The 27,400-nt window shown below is 39.7% G+C and overlaps 1 long non-coding RNA gene and 1 gene segment (V, D, J or C); one reads left to right on the forward strand and one right to left on the reverse strand.

Moving 5' to 3' along the window:
* The window catches only part of LOC148143537 (uncharacterized), a 551,904-nt gene that overhangs the window by 370,677 nt on the left and 153,827 nt on the right, over positions 1 to 27,400 (forward strand). The window lies entirely within an intron of this gene.
* LOC122543617 (Ig heavy chain C region, membrane-bound form-like) overlaps positions 1 to 27,400 on the reverse strand; it is a 32,873-nt gene that overhangs the window by 2,854 nt on the left and 2,619 nt on the right. Inside the window, 7 exon segments of the C gene segment in view lie at positions 2,925 to 3,082; positions 9,148 to 9,468; positions 10,067 to 10,387; positions 13,799 to 14,116; positions 14,193 to 14,489; positions 16,408 to 16,722; positions 22,726 to 22,850. Of these exon segments, the coding sequence occupies positions 2,925 to 3,082; positions 9,148 to 9,468; positions 10,067 to 10,387; positions 13,799 to 14,116; positions 14,193 to 14,489; positions 16,408 to 16,722; positions 22,726 to 22,850 (1,855 nt within the window).

The raw sequence follows: 27,400 nt of genomic DNA on the forward strand, positions 1-27,400 counted from the left end.
AAACATTTTCATCAACCAAAACAAAAACTAAACGTCTGTGGATACAGTAAATCAGAAACAAAAATAGGAATTGATGGGAAATCTCCGCGGGTTTGGCAGCATATGTAGAGAGAGAGTAGGTTTGACGATGTTGGTGCAGTAATCTTTCTTCAGAACCTCTGCATTTGTATTTGTTTGATAGATTAAGGCAGTGTGTGGGACATAAGGAGTTGGACATTCTGTTATTATTACATTTAATTCTTAACTTTGTGTTTGACTGCAGAGGCCACACATCAAGAAGGATACATTGGTCATAGAGTCTGCATAGCACAGAATCACCGGAATGAAGTCGTGCCTATAAACATCAAATGGATGCTGGCTAGTTGCAGTGATCATGATGAATTACTATTAAAGATAAATTACTCGGGGAGGCTGAGATTAGCTCTGAGAGAAATGCAGTGAAACAAGATAACACTTGAGATGCATGAAACCGAAGTGTTGAACTGGTAACTCCGTCATCGTTATCTAATGGTGATAAGGATGATGATGGTCACAAAGTACAGAAGGATGAGGGATAATAGTATTAATTAGTGCTAACATATTAGAGAGTGATGTGATGAACCTCTTTTTTTTTTCAAATAAAGGGTGTTGGAGATGTTGAAGTCGCCTACTCAAATTTGTGAGCATGTCGAGGGCCACTTTCATTGCAAGAAGGCATTTCAGACCCTTGCATTTATCAGTATGCATTGTATACATGTAAGATCAGGACGGTTATGTTGAAGCTGACCAAAATATTGGTGAGACCACAGCTGAATTACTGTCTGCAGTACTGTTAGAAAACTATATGAAGGATATTTCTGAACTGGAAGGAGTTTGGAGAATATTAACCAGAAATGGAGAGCTCTCGATGTGAACAGATACTATATACCTCCTGATTGCTTTCTTCACAACAGAAAAAACAGATTATGAACGTGATTGAGGTGTACGTGACTATAAGTGGCATGAACAGGGTAGATGTGAAAATGCTGTTTCCTTTAGTTGAGGATTCAGTAAGCAAGGGACATGTTTGAAAATAAACGGAAAAGGGAGAGTTGGGAGGAAAAGTGGCAGATGGATTTCAATCCAGAAAACTGTGAGGTGATGCATTTGGGCAAGACCAATTCTAGAGCGAAATATACAATGAACCTTGGGAAAGGTTGTTGGGCAGAGAGATCTGCGAGTGCAGGTCGATTGTACCCTGAAGGTTGCTGCACAGGTGGGTAGAGTGGTCAAGAGGGCATGTGGTATGCTTGCCTTCATTGGACGGGGTATTGATTATAAGAGCTGGCAAGTCATGTTAAAATGGTACAAGACATTGGTTCGGATGCATTTAGAAACATGTGTACAGTTCTGATCGCCAAGTTAGCAAAAGGATGTGAGCGCTTTGGAGACGGTGCAGAGAAGGTTAACCAGGATGTTGCCTGGAATGGAAGGTGCTAGCTATGAAGAAAGGTGGAGTAGGTCAGGTTAATTTTCATTAGAAAAAAAGAGATTGAGGAGGGACCTAATTGAGGTTTACGAAATCATGAAGGGTATAGACAGGGTGGATAGAGACAAGCTTTTTCCCAGGGTGAATGATTCAGTAACGAGAGGTCACACTTTCAAGGTGAGAGGTGGAAAGTTTAAGGGGGTCACACGCGGTAGGTACTTCACACAGAGGGTGGTGGGCGTTTGGAAGACTTTGCCAGCAGAGGTGATAGAGGCAGGCAACGTAGATTCATTCAAGATGCGTCTGCACAAATGCATGAGTAGGTGGGGAGTAGAGGGATACAGATGATAAAGAATTAGAAAGCAAATTTGGATCGGCTCTGGCTTACAGGGTCGAAGGGTCTGTCCCTGGGCTGTAAATTTTCTTTGTTTGTTGTTCTTTGGAACGCGTGTCAGAATGAATTTTATGCAATATTTACTCGGGCAGTGGTGGGCTTCTGGATTGCACTGCCTCGGAGTGTACTAAAAGCGAGAAACGTTATAATATTTAACTGTGAACGTGGATGATCACTTCAAGTGTCATCACATTCAACACAAATGGCTGAAAGTAGGATTAGAGTAGTTAGGTCGGTGCAGACTCAAAGTCTTGAAGTTCCTCTTGTGTGTTCTGTGTATGTATTTCTCTACCATCAGGACAAACAAGCTTTCTGCATTATTTGAAGGACCTGGTGTTGGAGTGTACAAAGTTAAAAATCACACAAGATTAGTTTATAGTCCACCAGGTATATTTGGAAATACGAGCTTTCAAAGCAATGCTCCTTCATAGGAGCAGCGGTCCGAAAGCTAATGCTTCCAACTAAAACTCTTGGGCTACAACCTGGTGTGGCGTGATTTTTAAACCTTTCTGCTTCTATCCTGTAAAGTCATCACCGAATCTTGTAGTTTACACGCAAAGCCGCCTCTCATGTCCATGTTTTTTTTCCCATCTTTTCGCAGTGATCTGCTACTGCTCCATCATTAAATAATGGTTTCCCCATTCCTTCACGGAGATTTTGAATTATTTGAAACAATTATTTGTGAGCTTCTTTCCATCTATTTAGTTACCTTTATAACCACAGGTATCAATATATTTCACCTTGTCCAGCTTAGTACAAATAAATACAAACTATTTCCTTATAAACCGTTGTCTGTCCTTTGATGAGTCGACACTAACTATTAAGCATTATTTGATTACTGACATATTTTTGTTCTTTAAGTCCACATTTCATCATGTGTGTTTGCATTCCTCTGCGCAAAAGTCCTAATGAGGACATTTATTCAAAATGGCAGTTAATCACCCAAGTTCGATATCATTCATTATACAGGATAAGTTATTTGTTTGAAATTAATATACATTATTATGTGCCGCTTAACCGCATCTCAGCTATGAATGCAGTAGAGTTGCTGAATGTCATTCTGCTGTAAAAATGCATCATTACCTTAAGCACAGTTACAAATGTGCTGTATAGCATACTGAGAATAAACAGGATGACGAAAGTCATGATGGATAAGGAGCTGTTGGCATCTCCATCGACATTTTCTAGTTCGTTTTCTTCGCTGCCATAGTCTTCTGGGTATTCCATTATTTCTGGGTTATCTGCAATTAATGGATGAATATTTACGCAAAATTAGTCACGTTGAGTAAACATTTCAGGTCAAGTATCTGTAATATCATGGCACTGGCAATCGTGAGATATTAAGCACATTTGTCATCAGACTGAGTGAATTCAAATAAAGGAATTAATGGTCTATCATAGGACTGTCATCACAGAGTAGATTGCATAGTTGTCAGAACAGGCAAAAGAGGGCAGAGAATAGCAAACATGGCTTTGTCAGAGAGACGTCATGCCTATCATATTGGTTAGATTATTTTGAAAGTGCAATAAAGTGTGTGGACAGCGAGAGTTTAGTTGATGTAACTTATGTGTGGATTGTAGCAAAGTTTTTGAAAGACCCCTTACTGGAGATTGATTGAGATGGTTAAAGTACGTAGACTTGAGGGAAATTTGGCGTGCTCGTACAGAAACTGCCTCAGCAATAGGACACAAAGTGCAATGGTAGAAGGCTGTTTGAATAATTAAAGGTTTGAGTGCAACGATGCATCACGAGGATCAGTACGAGGACCCTTATTGTTCGTTATATACATAAGCAATTTAGATTAAAAAAATGTCGGGGTGATATGAATCAAATGTGCAGATGACACCGCGTTTGCTTGAATGGTCAATAGTGAAGATCCTTGTAGGTTATTTGAAAATATAGATAAGATGTTGAAATGGGCAGACCTGCGGCAGATGGTAATTATCCCTGATAAGCGAGATGGTGCACTTTGGAAGAAGAAATAAGACGAAGGAGTATCATGAGACACTTACTTTCATCTGTCGTGGTATGGACTATAAGAAAGTAATGTTGGACTTGTACATGATGTTAGTCTGGCAAGAATTGGAGTATGATGTGCAGTTCTGGTCACGTCACGACAGGAAGGATGTGATAGGATTAGAGGGGATACACAGAAGATTCACCAGGAATCTTCTGGACAGTTAACTGGACAGAGAAATTGAGCTAAATGGAGACCCTAGATAGATATGGATCGTTCTCGTTAAAACGGAGAAGAATGAAGGGGCCATGATTGATGTGTATAAGATTATGAAAGGTATGGCAAGGTCTCTAATAGGGAACACCAGTTCAAAAACAACAGGGAGTAACTTTATGGGAAGGGGCAGAGGGTTCAGGGTGAATTTAGCAGAAATACTTTAGTCACTCAGCATGTGGTGCGAATCTGCAATGCACCAGCTGGGAAGGTAACGGAGGCTGGAAACGTTACAAACTTTGAAAAAAGAAATTGGATAAGTATTTCAAATATCGCAACATTCAAGGATGTGGGACAAGTGAAGGCAGTTGTGATTAGCACACATTTAATGGTAGTTATGTTGGTGCAGATTCGATGGAGCAAAGGGTCTTTTCTGTGCTATTATGAATCTGTGAATCTATGTATCTTAAAAATGAATTAATTTTCCATACAAATGTGCTTTTCACGTTCGGGGGAAAATGCTTTATGAGGCTGACAACGGCATTGGATGATCAGCAACTAATATCTTGCGTCTTGATACCAATAACAATTAAATAAACTCCATCTAAAAGAATTACATTTTACACTGTTCTGTCCAGAAAAGTCAAAGGCATTAAATGGCTAACTGAATGCGGAATCAGATGCTAATTTTATATTAAAGATTACATGAAAAAGGCAACGTAAGGGGATAGGAGAGATGACGTCAATTCTCGTTTAAAGATTTAAGGCCTGTTCAGTACAGCTTACTGTATATGTTTCTCAATTCAGAAGGACACAGTATTCTCTACCATTTGACATTTGTATAACTCCTTGTGATGTTTTACAATTGTCTATTTGTTCCGTGAGTTTACACGTGTGGAGAAATATTGTTTCTCTTCCTCTGAAAATTGGTCAGAGTCCTTGTGGACATATCAAATTTCCTTAACACTCCTGAGGAAGTAGAGACGTTGTTGTGCTTTCTTGAACATTGAGATGACATGGGAGGACCAGACAGATTGTTGATGATCATCACTTCCAAACCTTGACGCTCTGCACCAATTCCACCTGAGCATTATTGATGCAGACCAGGGCGTGCCCTCAGCTTCACTTCCACAAGGCAAAGATCAACTCTTTCGTTTTATTGACTTTGAGAGTGAGATTATTGTCTTTACACCATCCTTCTAAGCACTCCATCACTTTCTTGCATTTGTTAGATTTCAATAACTATTCTAATCAGGTTTTCAAGATGCTTTTTAGCGCCAACATTTCCCATTCTCCTGGCTTTCCAAAGATATTCCTCTTCGAAAGTCGTCATGCCAGTCAGTAGAACTATGCACTTAATCCGCAATCTAATCCATCTGTTCTCTACTTGCTCAGACATCAAGCTGTCCGTATCAGCTTGGAGCCTCCTTACATTCTCATCATGACCCATATAATTAAGTGCTACTCACAATGCTGGAAATCTAGTATTTTGTACTTATAATCATTGACACAGCTTAGGAGTAACGAGTGCACAAATGTAGGTCATTATAATAACTCACTTGTAAGAACATTGCTACAACTTAAATATTGTTTGTATATTCCATTTAGACTGACTTCATGTTTTCTTCAAATTAATTTAATCTTAATTAATGCCAGTATAATATCCGTCATCAAGAAATCTTTAATTCACACCAGGTATAGTTAACATGGAGAAATCATTGCTCATAATGTTTTCAGGCAGTGGGATTTCATATTCAAAATAATCATGATCGATGAAGTGCTGTACTTATCACAGGATGAATTATTTCACAGAATGAATTAGAAGCTCACATCCAGGGTTGTAGCCTATCACTGCACTGTCAGGTTTAACTGATCTACTGTGTACTCTCAGCAACATCTGAAACTGGCATCCATCTCAACTCAAAAGCAAATCATTTTTAATTTATTCATGTGCAATTGATAACAGGACTTCAGTGAGTTGAATGAGTTCGCATCGAGTTACTGAGGAACAGATGATGAAAAATAATGGGTTCAGATCGCAAAGAGATATTTAAGCACTGTCGATATCGATTGAGATCTTGAGAAGTAGATTGTAGGCAACACCAGAACTTTATTTGCAGTTCTGCCTGATTGAAAACTATGCTCAAATCGCTGACATAGCATGGTCACTTCCACAGTTCATCAACTAACCTGTATTTAAAGTCGCGGACCCCGCAATAAACGAGATTCTTTTTTAACATAAAGAGATACCACACACAAAAGCTTAGCAGTTTGTATTGTCGTCAAATCAAGCAAGATTATACATTTACAGATTCTATTTCAGTAGCAGCATCATTCTTCAATTGACAGGTAGTGTCAAACATAGATAGACAGGTTGACCTGAGGAATCTGCTCTAGTTACTGACACCTCCAACACTATGGACTAGCGGGACACTATGTGCCACTGTGTTTCTCCTATATAACGAAACAGCCACTGCACAAACAGATGCCACATACCGCATTAGAGATATTTTCTCATTCAGAAGACGTCTATGGATACACAGAACAAACAATTGAAGTTCAGCTCTCCAATCACTAATCAAACACGAACAGTTATCACATCACATTGAACAGACCTAAAAACGCACAGATACGTCCGACAGCATGGAAAGATGACACATTGAAGAGCAAAGCAGAGTGTCACACGCAGATATGCAATCTACTGAGAATAAGTATCTCATGTCATGAAATAGCGACAACTGCTGAATGTAAGAAGTCTCATCACATTCACGAACAACGGGTCAGGCACGTCTGTTCACCAATGCAGGTTACCTGAACGTGGTCCCTCACGTTGGTGTACACCTTCGTGACCATGTAGAAATTTCAGAATCACACTCCTTAGCACTCCTCCCCCATAAACTATTCAGAACACATATGTTATTAAAAACTTAGAACAGAATGCTCAATGTGAAATTTGGGCTTTGTAGATTCGAAATGCCATAAAAGGTTTGTTAAAGAGTTTTACCTGTCATTTTAAAATGTAGGTCATTTTGGAGAAGAGACAACGTAAATACAGAAGCACCTAAACACCTGGCAATCAATTCCCCAGACTACTCTACTGGTCTCAGCTTATTGTGTGCAAAATGCTAGCATAAAACTTTAGATAAAAATAAAAAAATCTCTGCACCCTGTAAATCAGAAAAAAGCAGACGTTGATCAAAAGGCTCTGCAATCTGTCAGCATCTGTGGATAGAAATCAGAGTTAACGTTTCGGGTCGACTGACACTTCTCATTGGTTCCAAAGAAGATGACTCGCACAAAACGTTTACTCTTCCTTTTTTCTCTCCACAGAGGCTGCCAGACCAACTGGTAATTGAAAAATGGACTGTTTGGTGCACAGGTTGTAAACGCCACAATGCTATTCCAACAACGATATAATCAGCAAATGGATATGTTCATTGTCTAGCTGGACTTTAAATTTGCATGTTATTAGTCAGGGCCAGCGTGCCGATTTCCACATGGATGAGGTTCTAAGCATGGTGTCTTGTGGTGATGCATTAATAATGCTTTGCGAGTGCAATTAGACATCCCGTATCGGAATATTTGGGAAGACTGGTTAAGTGAAGGTAAGTGTCGCCAATCACGAAATTGAATGACTGAATGTCATTCAATGAACACAGTGATGGCAATAAAAATCTGGATGTAAAAGAGGCCAGAACCGCATGGGTGCAGAAATTTTAGTGAAAATAAATCGGAAGGGGTCACTGAGACGGTGATGGAAGAGGATGTGGAGGAATTTAGACACGTCAGGAATAATTTTGTAAGGGAAGCATGAGTGGACATTATTGAATAGTTCAGTGGTGATGGATGATTGGGAACTCCTGCGAATTCATATGCCACGTAATTGATTTTTGTGTCAATTTAAGACTATAGAGAGTGGAAAATATATAGCAGACTACGAGTGTTGTCAACGGTCAGTGTGAAAGACATGATGTTGTTGAAAGCAGATTAAACCAGAAGAAATGCAGTCATCTTCTGGGTTCAGTGATCGGTTTAGAAAATCAGTTTAAATGGAATGTAAAGTCAGAAAAATAAACAACTGTCACCACAGGAAATGGCCAAAGACATCACTGATTCAGATGAGTGACGAGCCTGAGTAGTCACCACAATATAGGACTATGATTTTGGACTCTGCACTTTTTGATTGTGTGTTCACGTCTTTGGATGTATTGGACATATACAGAGGAAAAAACAGACGATTGTGAAAGAGATTTATGTGGTAACAGTGCCGAATTGGAATCTGAATTTGCATGATATGCGTGAGGGATTGGATGTAGCCTGTTCTGGATGAGGGCTCAAGCATAGATCATCTTAGGGATGCAACACGAAAACTGTAGACTAGAATTGGACATCACTGCAGTAGAAAACTTGGTAGGACTGGGATAAATGAAGGCGAGGGCAATTTGAATGCCTTATTGCTGAACGAAACAAGTTGGCATCACATCAACTTCAGTCATTTCACTTCACATCTCGATATCCAATTAGCAATGGAGAACGAAAGAGTGCTGTCAAAACCGGCTATGTTAGTTGTGGCTTAGTCAGAGCGAACCCGAGCGAGTCTAAAGTTCTGCACGTTTAAACAAGCTGCAGTGCTGGTGTTTCAAAAAATGGATATCACAAACACTTCAATCAAGGTCTAAATCATCTTTCTGAAAGTACGATGCATGTAAATAAAGAATAAGCAAGTCAAAGAGCTTTCATTCTGCATTTATTGCAATCATTGGAGCCACATACAGACTTAAACACGGTTTCCTGTTCTTTCCATAGCGGTGTGGAACGTTCAAACGATCTTCTGAACGATTGTAATCACAGGACAAGCTTTTCCTGGAAATTCCGATTCTAACCTTAATTACCCTTTATCAACAGATACAATTTAGAATAGTGGGCATTCTCCTTTTCACGAAAATGTTCACTGATCAGAAATGCGACCACTGCATGCAATGAATTGAAAATACATTGGTTTGGTTGCTTAAATAGTTATCGCCATAACAACATTAACCTATCTACGGAAAACAGTTCGTCAATCACTGCAAGTTACGTGCAAGATTTAACAATGTCGCTTAGTACGACTGAAACATTGACTGATGTCGGTTTACCACGAGACTTATTTATACTTCTGATTAACTCCCGGCTGAGGGATGGGTGTCCCACTAAGCAGGAGTAAGTGATGTCACTGTTCCATTCCGCCGCTGTGACTCTCAACCTGCTGGTCACGAAGTTGGAACCATTCCCCTTCTCACTATCCATGTGCGTCCGGTACCCGGCATCCAAGAGCGTGTCATTGGCCATCCAGCCAATGTAAATGTCAGCTGGGTAAAAGCTGGTGGCGAGACACATCAGAGTCGCTGAATTCTCAGTGTCAATCTCGTCAGTCGATGGATGCAGGAGATAAACCTGAGGAGGACCCATTTGACCATCTGAAAAGAGAGGATGATTGCTTAACTGAGACCATCTTATGTCTGTGTCACAATTTCTTTGTTAAGTAATGCATGTGATAGATAAAATATTTCCTATCTGTAAGACTTTGCGAATATCTGTAAATGCTACAGCATTTCACGTCCCTTATTTTTCCCATGACCCCTCCACCCAATCTGCACATCTTTGTACTGTGGGAAAAAACCCGAGCACCCGAAGCAAACCGACGCAGACATGAGGATGGGAAAATTCCACACAGACGGTGCCTAAGTTGGAATTGAATGCGGGTCTTGGCGCTGGGATGGAGCAGTGCAAACCAGTGATCCACCTCGCCGATGCTAACTTCTGACCATTTAACGTAAAGCATTAATGATTTGACAGATTTTTTTTTAATTTGACAATTTTATGAATCAGGCTCATCTCATAGTAACATTAACTATTATTTTTGGAAAGACACATAGTCGACTAGAAAGGTTCACCCTATTTTTCTCTCAATCGGTTCTGCCAGCCCTCCTCAGTTTCTACAGAACATTACTTTTTCATTTCAGATTTCTGAAATCGATTCAATTTTGATGTTATTGCAGTACTATTCCTACTTACCAGTTGCCTTCTTGATAGAGTCTTTTACTGGTGTTGGTAATTGACTGTCTTCGACCAAGCAAACATATTCGGCACCGCTGTCCCACTCTGACGCCACGATTTTAAGTTTGCTCACAATGGTGAACTTACTTCCGTTCCAATCAGGATTTTCGGTCACGACTCCTTTAGTTCTCTCAGACCCGTTCACTTGCCAGACAACATTGATGTTTCCTAACTGGCTGTAAACGATTTTGCAAACGATGGTCGCTGTCTTTTGTGTCCAAATCTCTTCAAACGCAGGTTTCAGTAGGTTGACAGAAATATCTGGCTGATGGCATTCATCTGGAACGAGAAAGGAATGCATGTTTTCAGGCTGCAATATCGATATTAATTCCAAAGTACTTCAGGAGATGGGGAATAATTTTACTTACTGTGATCTGTCACAGTTGATAGTTTCGACTTGGTGAATTACATGTTGTGCTCTCCTGTTCGTGTTGGTTGCATTCGCCCTGACTGCTATGGATATGACTTCAGGAATATTTGCGATGTATTCTTGCACAATTTGGAAATTGCTCTGCCTTGGGTATATTGATACCTATTGTCTCCATTCGAATACTGCACACTTTCAACCATTCCTGAAGAAGGGCCTGTGCCCGAAACGTCGAATCTCCTGTTCCCTGGATGCTGCCTGACCTGCTGTGCTGTTCCAGCAATAAAGTTTCAACTTTGATCTCCAGCATCAGCAGACCTCACTTTCTCCACACTTTCAACTATTGCAATTACGGATGCCAGAAGATAGTTGCTGTCACATGGACGTAATTCGACAGAATCCAATACCAGACGAGCAAAAAACGCATCATCAGTGTCTGCTGTTCAACAGCTAAAATTACTTGCACTGTGACCGACCAACCATTGGAGACATTTACCTGGTATCAACTTGCATTTCATTGATTGCATTCTTTAAACTGAGTTTGCTGTCCCGATTCGTCAGCAGAGCCTTTTATTTGTAAAAAAAAAGGATACTTACTGCATAATTCAAGTCCAATCAAGGGCACTCTCAATCAAGGGCATGCATTTTTCATTCTTTTAATTAACTATTTTTGAAGAGTGTGAAGTGAGGAAGTATAAAATTTTGTGACTACATGTCTTTTGCAGCTCAACTCTGATACTGGGAGTTGCTAAAACTAACAGAATCAGTTATCAGAATCGAGATAACGTTAAGGGGACGCATTAGACGGGGAAAACATGCTTTTAGATGTCTTCAAGCTAAATCGTGGGTCTGAATACAATAGTAGTTACATTATTTATGCATAACGGAAAATACCAATGAAAAGAAGGTTCTTGAATGTTCTGCTTGTATCATTACCATAAATATCAGTACCTTTAATAGTTATTTCTGAAAGTCCCAATACCTCTTGTGATGACTCATGTTCCTTGTCTATTGTACAGCTCTAATGGCCTAATTTTATTTTGTATGCATACTATAAAGCTTATGCAGATCTTCAATTATGCCAGTGCCTCTGCGAGGTTGTTTGGGTGAAGAGGATATTGCTGAAATTACTCCCGAGTTGATTAATATTACTGTCTCACCATCCAAGCTCTTAAGACTAAATACTTGCTTGTCTTCAGCCATCCAGAGTTAATCTCTTCCACTAAATCTCCATTCAACCAAGCAGACTGTTAACATGAATTTTTCGATTGACAACCTGAGCTCAGTCGTGGTATATTTTCAATTCTTGATTAAATAATTGTGCCCAATTTAACATACAAGATCAGGTCCACCTGATGAGTCTTGGTGATAATTACTTCTTCAAAGCTTTTCAGTAATAATAGATAGACGGTGAACGGGATTGTGGGAAAACTGATCCGAATGAAATTTCGGCTGTGGGCGGCGCGGTGGCACAGTGGTTAGCACTGCTGCCTCACAGCGCCAGAGACCCGGGTTCAATTCCCGACTCAGGCGACTGACTGTGTGGAATTTGCACATTCTCCCCGTGTCTGCGTGGGTTTCCTCCGGGTGCTCCGGTTTCCTCCCACAGTCCAAAGATGTGCAGGTCAGGTGAATTGGCCATGCTAAATTGCACGTAGTGTTAGGTAAAGGGGTAAATGTAGGGGAATGGGTGGGTTATGCTTCGGCGGGTCGATGTGGACTTGTTGGGCCGAAGGGCCTGTTTCCACACTGGAAGTAATCTAATCTAAAACCATCTCCTCGTATTAAAAACAGAAATTAGAGTTTTAACAATGACTCATTAAAGCAAACAATTTCAGAATTTTGCGTGTATAGCTGAGATGATTTTAAAAATGACACCTTTGCATCGCAGTTCTGAATTGAAAACTATCACATTTTCATGTGAATGTCTTCCATTACTGTGAAGAGGAAAATGGATTTCCATATTGATATACAAACGGTATTGGTATGCAAGTTTCCTTTAGGAATCTCACATTGACTGATCAGTCTTTGTAAATCATCGGGAGAAATGGAATATAGACAGCCCATTCCACAAGAAATATGTAAGACTCGCATTTGTCCCTTTGCAGGAGTGCAAATACGTTTATTTTCAGAAAGACTCCTCAGATGAAAGATAGAACAAAGGGACTGTATGGAAATCATACAAGTCTATTCCAGTTTAACTTTCAAAGAATCATCAGCAGGCCGAAATTATCGCATGGGCTTCTCAATGCCTGCTATTTTAGTGCATGGTTGCTCACCAAACGGAAGTTATCATGCTCAGTGTTTGTTACCACATCTATGAGCAGTGTTTGCTCAGTGCAACTTTGCTCTTTCCCTTTGTTGTATGTGACTTTCTGTCATCCATTTGTCAAATCAGTTGTTGTTCCACTGAAACCTATGCGCTAATTTTCGGCAAGTGCATGACCAGAAGTTTGTCACAGCCCGTTCATCCATTCCCTTGATCACAGACCTGTGTACCAGAAATCAGTGTTCCAAAGTTGAAGCATTGTGACTCGTTTTTTAAAGACATGAATGGGTTTTTGCCCGGCCCATAACACAGTCGGGTGCAAACTAGTACCTAAGCAGACAGTCGGAATTAAAGCCAATTCATTAGTTCACATGACTTATTATCATCAAATGCAAAATTATTTGTCAGTTCCTGCGACGTTCTGGGGGAAGAGAACAGAAGAATATAATCTTTGAAGTATACAAATTAATTCATGAGCTTTCGTCCTACTCTTCAGAAATATTTACATTTCTGTGTACCTTTGAGTTGTTTGTCAGCAACCACTCAAGCTGGACTCAAAGGTGAAGCAGTGACTGAAGCGAACAAGACACGAAATCATGGAGACCTAATCTCCCTCTCATCACCATTCAATATTGTCAAAAAAAAGGCTTCAAGACTTATTCGTGCAATGAAACTCTTTTTTCTCAATATAAATATTTAGTTAACCTCTTTTCCTCATCAACCTGTCCAGATAGATCAAGACACCGCTCTGGAGCAGGTGGGAAGTAAACGTGCCCCTTTTCGTCCAGTGCACAGAAACTGCCAATGTGCCACAAGAGGGCCCTCTCCGTTCTTTGATTCAGCAGACTTCACACTGCTTGAGCCAACGTGCTTGTGGGATATTATTGTTTCTCCTGTCAACCCGTGTGCAATGTTTTAAAATTGTTTCATTTCAAGAGGTTTTGTGCATTTTAAAGTTGTTGGAACCTTGGAATGTTTGGTTATGGTTTCATGTTGCGTTGATATTTACCACAAAGTGATAACGTGGCAATGGTTGCTAAAACCTTGTCCTTACCTTTCGTCTGGCTGATGACCCTTTTCACAGTGGACTGTGAAGATGGATGCGAGGCAGTGCAGGTGTATTTTGCTCCGCTCTTCCATTCCACTGCAGGTAAAACGAGAAGGCTCCGTGTGCTGTAGGTCAGGTCCTGTTCCAGAGCAGTGGGGAAAATGGTGATGTTCGCGCTGACAGAAGCTCCGTCTTTCTCCCAGTTAACTCGTATTTTGTCAGGATAGAATCCTCTTATCAAACATGTGAGTGTAGCAGAGGTGCCGTTTTGAACCTCGTTTGGTGATGGAGGCAGGAGGCGGAGATGTGGCTTCTCTGGTTTGACTGTAATAGAATTATAATTTTAGTATTTCGTCATTGATAAAATGACATATATAAATGTATATCTCTGGTTACCAACCTCTTGCCATTCTTGTTCGTTTTGATACTGCGGTTGATGATTGATTGTGTTTTGCAGAGCATGTGTATTCCACCCCACTCTGCCACTCATCCACGCTGCTAGTCAAGCGGCTGATGGTCAGACGTTGGTTTTCAATAGCTGCTTCAGTTTGAACGCCTCCATTCCGTACCTTTCCATCCACCATCCAAGAGATGACTATCCCAGCTGAAACTGTAGAAAGCACTTCACAAACCAGAGTGGCATTTTTATTGATCCAGATTTCTTCAACCAAAGGATCCCTTAGTAATACAGCGATCTCTGTTGGTGAGAAATCAGAGTTTCAAATTCTTTTCCATGTTCCAATAATAATGTAACCAGGATTGTAACAAGAATGCCAAACTTAGTGCCAAGAGATTGTACGATAAATTGCGAATGTCTTTCTCACAGATACAGCAAGAAAGAATTTGAAGTGTCATTGCTTTATTCACTTTTGTTGATTTGCTTTATAATTTGTATAAGCCAATACAATTAAGAAAGAAATAAACAAATAGGAAAGCGAGAGAAGCATTTTGAGGAATGAAGAAATTGATGTGGATCCATTTCGTAAGCAGGAAAGAGAGAAACAGAGAAACAATCAGCAGAGAAGAAAATTCAAACTAGTTCAAAATGATGCACACACAAATGCAGATTAAGATATGCAGTAAGACAGATGTAGGAATAGGTAAACTGAGATTGTCAGATGGATATATATAAAGACATAAAGCTCAGAGAATGGGATCTAGAGATAACAGATTAGAAAAGACAGCCAGAAAGAGCGGAAGATGGTCAGAGAGTACCAAGGAAAAGAAGACAAAATGGAGGCATAAATACCAATTGGCGCAAGGAAGAAGAGAAGCATAATCAGCTATAGTCAATGATGCACAAAGAATTATTAAAATCTGCAGAAACAGGAGCATGAAAGAATAAACATTTTCGAGAAGGGGAGAAACAGAGAAACCAAGACATATATACATATGGTCAGTGAAGAGAAATATCAAGTTACAGAACGAGAGAAGTCAGAATTAGCAGAGAGACACAAGCCAATAGACAGAGATGAAGTGAGTCTGGCAGTAATAAAAGAGCGTGAGATAGCAAGATAAAGATGGCGAGACAGAGAAAAATTACCACATCATGAGGGTTGCTGAAATTGAAGCACAATGATTATTGAGATCATTATCCCTGATATGTCATTGGATGTACTGTCTGAAAACAACATTTGTCTTGTCCTTCTGGCGATCCATATCAGGAAGGTTTCAATAAAGCATATCGTTGCATGTTTGTTGTCTCCCATCCAAAAACAAATTTCTGTCTCTGTTTCATCAGACTCCTCTGTCTCTCCGCTTAATTTGTCTGAACAGCATCCTCCCAATTCATCTTTTCTACAAATGCTTGGTTCCACACAGCAGCAGAAAACACTAAATCCTTCTTAGCGTTAGCAGTAGAATTACTCATTGTTGAAGTTGTTTCCTTTCTGATGAAGTATAGGCATTGACAAAGTATTTTTGATGGGAGAAAGTGAGGACTGCACATGCTGGAGATCGGAGTCGAGAGTGTGTGGTGTTGGAAAATGACAGCAGGTCATGCAGCATTCGAGGAAGGGCTCCTGACCGAAACGTCGATTCTCCTGCTCCTCGGATGCTGCATGACCTGCTGTGCTTTTCCACCACCACACACTCTCGAAACTATTTTTGATGCCTTGGATTGACTTGGTAAATTAGTTAAAGCGTGCAATTACCTTGTTTTATAAAGATAATTAATATCGAGAATAAGGAACTTTGTTTAAAATCGTCATCTCAGGAGATTGTACATTAACCTCTATCGTTCTGTTATTTTCGCCATAGTGCCTATATCACTGTCTCTTTTCCTCTGTCTTCTTACAAGGCTTCTATTTATTTCCATCAGCTTTTGCGACTGAGATAAAGACTTACACAGAGCAGAGGAAAATAATATCAGATGTTGTACACCACTATTTTTTTTTGAAGACAAGTTTTAGGTACCTGGGTCATTCCCAATCACTTTTGGAGTAACATTACTCTGGACTACAAATTGCCATTGATATCACTGACTGCAACTATTTCAAGAATGCTTCATCCTCAGCAATAAGACAACATAATAATGTTCCTTCTAGTCTAATATTTATTATGCAAGTGATTATGATTATTAATATGAGTTTGTGAGATTGTTCAACTTTTTTTACCGGCTGTTGAATGAATTTCCTTTCTCTGGTTACTGCTGGTTGCAGAATGGGAAACTTGACAACTGTACACAGAACCGCTGCTCCATTCCTGCAGGGGCACTTTAAGCAAACTTGTAGAGCTAAAGTCGTTGTTCGCTGTTTTCAATGGAGATGTGGTTGTAAAGCCAGAACCTATGGCATTTCCATTCTTCTGCCATTTCACCGCAATGTTTTCAGGATAGAATTTGTTGATTAGACAAACCAGCTGCAGAAATCCGTTTGCTCTCTGTTCTTCAGAGTAGAGGAGACTGATGACTGGTCGAGAAGGGTATGCTCCTAAAATTACAACAAAAAAGATTGACTGTATTGTGTATAGATGATTAGAAGGTTTCTGTGCTGCCCTGTTGAATCGATTACTGTCAAACATTACAAAAAGTTATCATTTTATTATATCATGGTATCACGTTGCGAAAATAAACTACTCTCAACGTTGGCATCATATTTAACCTTGAGGTGAGCTCCAAACTGGGTAGACTAACATTGTCCAAAGAACAGAGAAAAAAAAAACATTCGCTCGAATTCATCCACGCTGACCTGGTTTCACTATTTGCAATTGCTCCATTTAGAGTCATAGAGTCATTGAGATGTACAACAAGGAAATATCGCTTCAGTCCAACTCGCCCATGCCAAGCAGATTGCCTAAATTAGTCTCATCTCATTTTCCAGAAATTAGCCCATATCCCTCTAAACATTGTTATTCATGTACCCATTCAGATGCAGTTTAAGTATTGTAATTTTTACCAGCCTCCACCTCTTCATCTTTCAGCCTTTCCATAAACGCACCATCCTGAGAGAGTCAAAGTTGTCCTTAAGGACCCTTTCATATCTTTTCCCTCTCAGCTCAATCCGACCCCCTCTAGTTTTGAACTACCCCAACCTAAGGAAAAGACATTGTCTATTTTAGTTCTCAATGTCCCTCATAATTCAATAAACCTCTATAAGGTCACACATCAGCCTCCGACACTCCAAGGAAAATGGCACCAACCTATTCAGTCTCTCCCTTCGCTCAAACTCTTCAACCTTGACAACATTCTTGTAAACCTTTCCTGAAGTCTTTCAAGTTTCAGAACATTCTTCCCAAAGCAAGGAGACAAAATTGCATACAGTATTCCAAAAGTGGCATAACCAATGTTCTGTACAGCCACAATATGCCCTCCCAACTCTTATACTCAGTGCACTGATCAGCAAAGGAAAGTACACCAAGCGCCTTCTTTATTTGCTTTACTTGGTCCATATTCTACAAACAGTTTTTCCTACTGTGTCTTCCCAATCGCTTTAAAGTGTTGTAACTGTTCCATTTCTACCCCTTCCTCTGGCAGTTCATTCCACATTTACCCCACTATCTGTACGAAACATCTGATCCTCAGGTGTCTTTACAATCTTTTCCCTCTTACCTTAAACCTATTCCTTCTAGATTTGATCTCCCCTACCCTAGGGAAAGTACTTCTGATTTTTAAATGATACAGGCTTCTCATGATGTTATCAATCGTTAAATGTTTGGCCCGGACTTTCTTGTTAAGACCACCTGTTTTTATATCTAACTTCTGCCTATCTTTAACTCTCAGCTAATTTATTGTTCAAACATTAAGTCATGAATTTGCACAATCTTGAGAATGCATTCTTGGCCAATCACCACTTTCTACCTTTGGGGCTTCAATTAATCTTCTACCAGTGTCTTAAACAAAATCTAAGTACCAATCCTGGAACACCTGTCTGCGTTGTGACTTAAATTTTGCCATGTTAAGCCATCCGTCGACTTCATAATTCCCTTAGTTGTCCTGAAGCTCTAATAGCTTCACTCAAATCTCACTCTAAAATTACCTCGAGCTCACATCATATGAGAAATGTGCATACATGTACTTGCCTCTGGAGAATTCCTGATTTAAACTGTCCCAAAACGAATCAATGTCCATCCAGCCTCCAACAATCGAGGTTATGTAATACTCCTCCATAAATCTATTTATTTCTTAACCCCTCTTTCTATTCTTTGTGCACTTATTAAAACATATCTTCCTATTCTAAAATTTAGCCATGTCTCCAAAGTTTAAGGAGTTATTGCAAAAATTTCCTGATAACGAGGCAGTTTCATCTTATATAATTGTCGGGAGAGAATTTTGAACAAGCTTTTCATTTTGGTGTCATTTTAGTTTTGACAAGTCAACAGAAGTGTGTTTGCACACCAGAGGCAAAAGGGATCTCGAAGCCTTGTTAATATACTTGAGGGAGCACGGTTGCTCCTTACTGAACTGGAAACTGTCCTGTATCGAACGTAGCAACATAGAAGTTATTAACAGGAGGAGGCCATTCGGCCTTTCGAGCCTGCTCCGGCATTCATCATGATTCTGCTGATCTTTCAACTCAATAGCCCAGTCCTGCTTTCTCCCCATAACATTTGATTCTATTCATTCCAAGTGCAATATCACGCTGTCTGTTGTACACATTCAAGATTTTGGTATCAACTACTTCCTGTGGTAATGAGTTCCACATGCTCACCACACTTTGGGTGAAGATATGTCTCCTTAAATGCCTCCGAAATGGTCCAACTCGAATCCTCAGACTGTTTCCCTAGTTCTCGCCAACCCGTTGTACAGGATGGCAGCACACATAAATCAATTCCCCATCCTCGCACTGTGATTTTCTATCACTGTTGTCAAAGTCCCATCGTGGAGTAGAAATGAACAGTTAACGCCTATTACGCAGCAGAAATCATATTTCTTCAGTCCCATAACTTCAAGCTTTTGTTTATTCCAAAAATTAGCATTCGTACCTAGCTGTTGTATAACGTACACACAGTGATTCTGGGAGAATCACTCCTGGAGCGAAATACCTCGAACCTGACAGCTATCTTGATCGTAAAAGGCATCACTTAATATCTCCTTTACTTAGACGGTTTTTTCAAAGAATCACTTGAGTCCCCAGTAAACACAAATGGGTTTCTTTCCATTCAGTGTTTGATTTAACCTCATAACTTTAGGACATTCCTGTCAGGGAAAGGGACCACATTTTCTTTACCGAGATCATAGAACATTATAGCGCAATATAGGCCCTTCAGCCCTCGATGTTGCGCCCATCTGTGAAACCAATCTGAACCCCATCTAAACTGCACTACTCCATGATCATACGTATATCTATCCAATGACCATTTAATTGCCCTTAAAGTTGGCGAATCTACTACTGTTGCAGGCAGTGCATTCCACTCCCTTACTACTATCCGAGTAAAGAAATTACCTCTGAAATCTCTCCTAGATCTATAACCCCTGAATTCAACTTATGTCCCCTCGTGCTAGACATCACCATTCGAGAAAAAATGTTCTCACTCCCCACCCTATCTAAGCCTCTGATTATCTTATGTGTTTCAATTAAGTCACCTCTAAACCATCTTCACTCTAAGGAAAGCAGCCCGAAGTCCATCAGCCTTTCCTTGTATGTCCTCCCTTCTAGACCAGGCAACATCCGAGTAAATCTCCTCTTAAGCCTTTCCAAAGCTTTCATATTCGTCCTATCATGCAGTGACAACAATTGTACACAATACTCAAAGTGCGGCTGCAGTAGAGTTTTATACAGATGAAGCATGATCTCATGGTCCGAAACTCAATCCCTCTACCAATAAAAGCTAACACATGACATGCCTTTGTAACAATCCTATCACCCTGATTGGCAACTTTCAGTGATGTATCTACATGAACACCGAGATCTCTCTGTTCATCACATTACCAAGAATCTTACCATTAACCCAATAACCTTCATTCCTGTTACTCCTTCCAAGGTGAATCACTTCACATTTTTTCTCATCAAACTCCATTTTACACCTCTCAACCCAGCTCTGCAGCTTATCCATGTTCCTATGTAATCTACACCCTCCTTCAGCACTATCGACAATTCGACCGACCTTAGGATCATCTGCAAATTTACTAACTCATCATCCTACGCGCTCCTCCAGGTCACTTATAAAAATGACAAACAACAGTGGCGAAAAAACAGACCCGTGCGATGCACTAGTAGTAACTGAACTCCAGGATGAACATTTCCCATAGCCACCAAACTATGCCTTCTTTCAGCATACCATTTTCTTTTCCAAACCGCTAATTCACACTCAACCCCATGCTTTCCTATTGTGTGCAATAGCCTACCATGGGGAACCTTATCAAACATTTTACTGAAATCCATAAACACCACATCAACCTCTTTACCCTCATCCAACTGTTTGGTCACCTTCTCAAAGAACTCAATAAGGTTTGCGAAGCACGTCCCCGCCTTAACAAAGCCGTATTGACTATCCCTAACAAGCTTATTCCTCTCTGGATGATTAAAAATCTTAGCTCTTCAAACATTTTCCAACACTTTACCCACAACTGAAGCAAGGCTCACTGGTCAATAATTACCAGTGTTGTCTATACTCTACTTCTTGAAAAACGGAACAACATTTGCAATCCTCCAGTCTTCCAGAACTACATCTGTACACAATGACGGCATAAAGATCAAAGTCAAAGGCTCTGCCATCTCCTCTCTAGCTTCTCAAGGAATCCTGGGGGAAAACCCATTCAGCACAAAGGATTTATCTATTTTCACACTTTCCAGAATTGTTAACACCTTGTGAAACTCAATCCCACCTATTCCAATAGCTTGTATCTCAATAATCTCCTCGACAACGTTGTCTTTTTCCTGTGTGAATTCAGATGAAAAATATTCATTTTGTGCCTCTCTTACCTCTTCGAACTCCACGCACAACTTCTCACTCCTGTTCTTAACTGGTAATAATCTTCCTCTAGTCATTTTTTTATTCCTGATGTACCGACAGAACGCATCAGGGATTTCCTTGATCCTATCCGTCAATGATCTCTCACTTCCCCTCCTGGCTCTTCCTCGCGCTCTCTTTAGATCTTTCCTGTCTAACGTCTAACTCTCAAGCGCTCTAATTGAGCCTTCACGCCTCATCTTAACATAATTTGGAGATGCTGGTGTTGGACTGGGGTGTACAAAGTTAAAAATCACACAAAACCAGGTTATAGTCCAACAGGTTTAATTGGAAGCACACTAGATTTCGGAGCGACGCTCCTTCATCAGGAGCGTCACCTGATGAAGGAGCGTCGCTCCGAAAGCTAGTGTGCTTCAAATTAAACCTGCCATCTTAACATAAGCCTTCTTCTTCCTCTTGATAAGAGATTCAATTTACTTTGTGAAACATGGCTGGCTCGCTCGACAACTTCCTCCCTGCCTTACAGATACATAATTATCAAGACACACATTAGCTGTTCCTTGAATAAACTTCACGTTTCAATTGTACCAATCCAGTTCACTTTCCTTCCCCATCCTATGCGTCCTATATCTTCTATGATCACATCATGAATGCCTTTCAACCAAACGATGACTCTTGCCCTGCGGTAGATGCACATCACTTTCTATTGCTCTAGTAAACAAATGTTTAAAACTAAATAAACAAAATCTATTGCCACCAATGCAACCATCTGACCAGACTGTTCACAAGCTGTGGTTTACTCGTGACCTTGTTATAATCATCAGATTACTTAATACAAATTCAGCAAGACGACCTGCTTGTTCATGGAAACTAACTCCTCTCTCGAAAATTCCTCAGCTGACCTGCGACCATAACTTCCAAGTTCTTCAAAGGTATCCGAGATTTTCCGTCATTTTCCACGCTAGGATCCCATCTTCAAACTCTTTGCTGTAAATCTAATAAGGATTCTGCTGCCCAGAACCTAAATTGGACTTCTTATTCACCCATCAACGTATTTTCTCAAAGTCAGACAATACTTTCGAATTAAATTTTTCTTCCATTTATTCAAATTCAGCCACGGCCACATTCATACTATTATAACGGCCCAAGATAAACACACTCTTAGTTCATGGTACTGGTCCATTGCTGACGTCTTATTAATATCCAATGTCTACCATTACTCAGCTGACATGTCATTAATAACACTATAAAATATCGTTTGTGAAGTTTCATAATAAAATAATACACCACATCATCAAATACACGGACGCTTACGAAATGTCAAGTTATCTATATTCTTTGGTCCATTCACACATGAGCACTGCCCCATGATCTCCAGCAACCACACTGTCAATAAACCGCATAATTTTGATCCAAAATTAGATATCAACATACTGCAATGCTTTCTGTGACAATGACTATCCATAACTGTCTCGGTAACCAAATACACCTGCATAATAACTGACTCCAACTGCAAATGAGGTTCTCATGCATGTGTTTATGTCCTCGCTATCATTCATTGTGGAAACAACAGTTTGTGATACCTTCCAACAAGTATTCCAACAGGTACATTCGATTGAATTCACATGAACGACGTTCACACTCATATTCAGCACATGCCAATGCCAATAGGTTATGAAACTGCTCTTGGCCTTCACCACTATCCTTCCTGCAAGACGATACGGATTGGATTCGTACAGATGATGTAGAAAAGACGGGAGACTAAGACACCTATACAAGTGCAAAAGTCCACTCATAATGCTATTTGCAGAACAGAAAGAGGTGTAACAGAGTCAATTAGACTGGAAACAAACTCTGCCTCTGACTCGTCACAAACGCTGCCAGAAATGTTCTGGCTGTTCTTATTTTATGAAAGGCAGATGAGTGTCCACCATTTCAGGAAAGCAGTCCGTGGAATGGGTTTTTAAGTAAAGTTAAGAAATTAGCATTCAAGAAGTTATTTGTGGGAGTGGTGTTCGGGTCAGCCTTGTGTGTTTATACGATAGGGAGGGCATAGAGGTAAACATTATAAGAGCTTGTCTGATCATTTTTATTATCAGACAATCATTATGGGAGGTATTACCTGTAAAAAAGCTGTGAAAGGGAGATGTGCAAAGACAGCCTACATATGGAGCTCCGAAAAAAAAAATGTTTGAATAATTCATTCGAATCGCACGTTTTCGACATATGTTGAACCTCCTGCAATGGTGCAAGGAGGTAGGATTAATTCATTAGTACATTGTAAAGGCCCCCCTAGTGATTAGCAACATTAACGTGATTGCATTCACATTCAAACTGAGGGAGAGAAAACTGCTGTTTAGCATAGGATATTATGAGGGCACGAAAGCAGAACCGGCTGAAGAGAATTGCAAAATAATCTTAGAGGAGAATTTATCCATGATATAGTGGCAGATTTGTAAGGAGACATTTCAGACCACATAAATAGGTACATTGCAAAGATGACAGAAAATTCCAAGTTCGGACTATTATCTGTGGTTTAAGATTAACATTAAGCAAAATGGATGTGATTATGGAAAAACAGATGGTAAGTCAGAAAGTTAGACAGAATAGTAAAATTTGCAGAAATGAAAGATATGAAAATTATTAACTTTTGAATCATCGGGTTTTGATAGGAAGCTCACCAGAGATTAAATCAGAGAATACGAATCCCTGCAATTATTTTGAAAACAAAGTAATTGACAAAGTGAACGTCGGTAATGCAGAAAATGAATGTGGGCAAATCATGCTATAAAGCCAAGGAGACAAAACAAAAATGAATAGAATACTTAATTTACATGAGGTTTCACGGTAGGGAATACAACAACATTCCAGGAACTGTAATGAATCGATAAATGAAAGGAATGAAAAAAGCATGGAAATGACATGTAATAGAAACACAGGACTGGGTTAAAATGTACAGCTCGGGGGGCCAACACCTGCCGGTCCCCTCGTGGCATCATCCCTGCGTTCGAACATAAAATGATAGTGAAATAGGTAATGTTTTGAGTTTATTGTTGCAGATGATCCTCAATGCTGGAAAGGCCCTTTAGATTGCAAGATGTCACATTTAACAAGTTCATCAAAACATTTTGACAAAGCAAACAAGAAATAGCACATGTCTGTTTTCGAAACTGTCATAGCAAAATATTCGAAGCTATTTAAAATGAATAGCAACTGGATAAGTTCAAGAAAATCATAGCTTTATGAAAGAGAAATCGTAATTGAGACTTCTGCTGGATAAAGGGGAATCAGTGGTTGCACTGTGTGTTGATTTGCGAAGACATTCAATAAAATGCGACATCAAAGTTAATTGTGGACAATGAAAGACCAAGGGGTTAGAATATTGAAGAGGACAAGAGAATAGCTGAGTAGCTGAAATTGACAATGGGTGTGCAGGAGTAATCCTAAAGTTGACAAGTGGTGTGCCAGACGAACCAATGTGGGAATTGCAACTGTTTGCAATATATGTCTTGGATGAAGACGGACATGTTCCGTTTGCCAAATTTACTGAGCTCTCAAAAATAAAAAAAAAGGGGAATTAAGTCTTCAGAGGGCACAAGGAAATTAAAAGATTATCGTGACATGTGTGAATAATAATACAAAAAACTGATTGTGGGGTTTGGTGAACAAGATGACCAGTTGGCAAGAAGAAGAGAAAACAACAATCAAAACGATGACAGATTGTACAACACGAATGTGCAGAAGGACCACGGTTTCCTAATGGATGGATTGCTTGAGGTTCGCACACATGGCCAGCAAATAACTCAGGAAATTAAGGCAATGATAGCATTTATCAAAAGGAAAACTGGATACGAATGTACAGAAAGAGAAAGTGTGGAGTGCAGATGCTGGAAATCAGAGTCGACAGTGTGGTGCTGGAAAAAGCAAAACAGGTCATGCAGCATCCGAGAAGCAGGAGAATCATCGGATGCTGCCTGACTTGCTGTGCTTTTCCAGCACCACACTCTCGACACAATCTACAGAAGTCATTTTTTGTTTCAGATAAACCAGATATATGCTAGATTAGCCCTGGAATGTACTGTGTCAGACTGTTCATCTCATTCACAGAAGATGCAATTGCATCAGAGGATGTTCAGAAAAGGGTTACCTGACAATTCCATGGAATGAACCACTTATCTTATGAGGAATGGTTTTGCAGCCTCCTGGCTGAATTTTTACTGGAATGCTGCATATGTACGGAGATATTACGTTATCATGTTCATAAAAAATACTACAAATCAGAAGAAGTCAGTATACAATTTCCCAGTAATATTTGAGACGTCCAAGAAAACACTGTTAATGATTCTTATGGAGCAGCAGGTCATTGTCACGAATTTTATGACATTGCATGCTGGATTGGAGGACCAGCTTGGTCTAATTTGCCAATAACTGCAATAAAATTGCTAAATAATTCTGGAGAACGCAGCAAAGTTAATGCCATATTTTATAGGGTAGAGTGCATTTATATCCTAAATTTGCTGGTGTGAAAATTTGCTGGTGATACCGACATCTTAAGGGTCTTATTTTTAATCAAATCGATAGATATTCTTAAGAAATGCAATATTTATAACATAAGCAGCATTCCCTGCGTTGTTGGAAAGGAGAGGAATTTCCATGAAATATTGGAAACTTCAGAGCCAAATGGATGCATTACAGTGAGTAGTATTTGACGACAATGATAAAAATAGCAGAGCTAATTAAGTAACAACAGAGATGGTAAAGGAATAACAAGTTAGAAACAGTGAGAGTAATTAGCTTGAAGATAACCAATAATGCAGGTATTAGATTCATACTGCTGGCAAATTTCAATATTAAATATACGTTTTCCGTGAAAACGCAGCTGGCACAGCGAATATACCATCGTCTTATTCAGTGTTTTCAGTGAGAGAAAACAAACGTCAAATTAACCCTGAAAATTTTAGGAAAATACATTTGAAGCTCAATTTGCATCATTTCGGTATTCTATGAAATTTTCAAAATAACTATTAACTGAATGAAATAAAGTAACATACATACAAAATTAAAATCGGTTCTATAGTTGTTCAAGCAGGCATGGAAACAATTGTTTTGGAAGAGTTTCAGGTAGTAATAAGCCAAATGATTATCGCACTGCATCTTTTCCTCTTCCCTTCCAGAAAATCTCTGACCTGCAATTTATTCTTCTACCTTGACGATGAAATACATGAAACTCCATTTTATTTCTCAGAACCATATGTGTCTATGATTTCTCTTCAGACACAGCACTTATCTGACCATACTAGGTACCAGACTATTTCTTTGGGGGGCAGGACTGATCTGCATGGAGAGAGCATATTCAGCTAGACCATATTCACTGGAGAGCGAAAAATGAGGGAACCCTCATGAACAGTTACAAAATTCTAATAAGATAACGAGGAATTTCTTCACCAAGAGAGTAGTGAACCTATGGGATTTTCTGTTAGAGAAAACTGTTGAGCCAAAACATTCAAAGCTTTCGAGACCATTTCGAAATCGGCCTTAGGCCGAAAGGGATGAAACAACATGAGATATAACGGGTAGAAAGATTGAGCTGACTGATCCATCATACTGAATGTTGGAGCAGTTTAGAGGGTCTGGTTTGCTGCAACTTGTATTTTCTAAGGTGTCACGTTTTATATTGAAGGTTATTCTTCAGGTTAGCGTAATTTTCTAGCCTGCCCAGCTGGTCTGTTTTCCTGCAAAATTGACCGCATACTTTCTCTTATGGGAAGATGGAGAGCAGTTATTTGCGTAGATCGTGCCATTCAGATTTGAGTTTGGGTCAAATTTTAACAATTTTGTTTGCCTGTTGGTGGCAAATCACAGGCTATAATAGAGCCATATTCTTGGAATTTCACACCACACTACCAATACTGCAGAGAAAGGTCTTGTCACTTTTCAATTACAAGTGACAGTGCCTTCTGCCGGGCAACCTATTCCACGCATCCCCTAAATGCACTAATATCATATTTTTTTTGTATGTCTTTTCACATTAGTCTACGAATGCCGAAAAAGTAGAAGTCGTTGTTTAGTGGAGTGAATGCTTCCTTTTGTGGGATTGATAATACGGAAAATCCAGACTTTTCTTGGATTCGGAGGTGACAGTATTGAACTGTGTGATCAAGGTCTGAACTCACACGACACCAGTTTATAGTCGAACAAGTTTTTTTATATCACATACTTGCTGCCCCTTCGTCAAGTGCAGCCTGATTTCTGACCTTT

Source organism: Chiloscyllium plagiosum, unplaced genomic scaffold (genome assembly GCF_037043375.1).
Source record: "Chiloscyllium plagiosum isolate Xiang-an unplaced genomic scaffold, Cpla_swu_hap1 HiC_scaffold_27, whole genome shotgun sequence".
Taxonomy (NCBI): Eukaryota; Metazoa; Chordata; class Chondrichthyes; order Orectolobiformes; family Hemiscylliidae; genus Chiloscyllium; species Chiloscyllium plagiosum.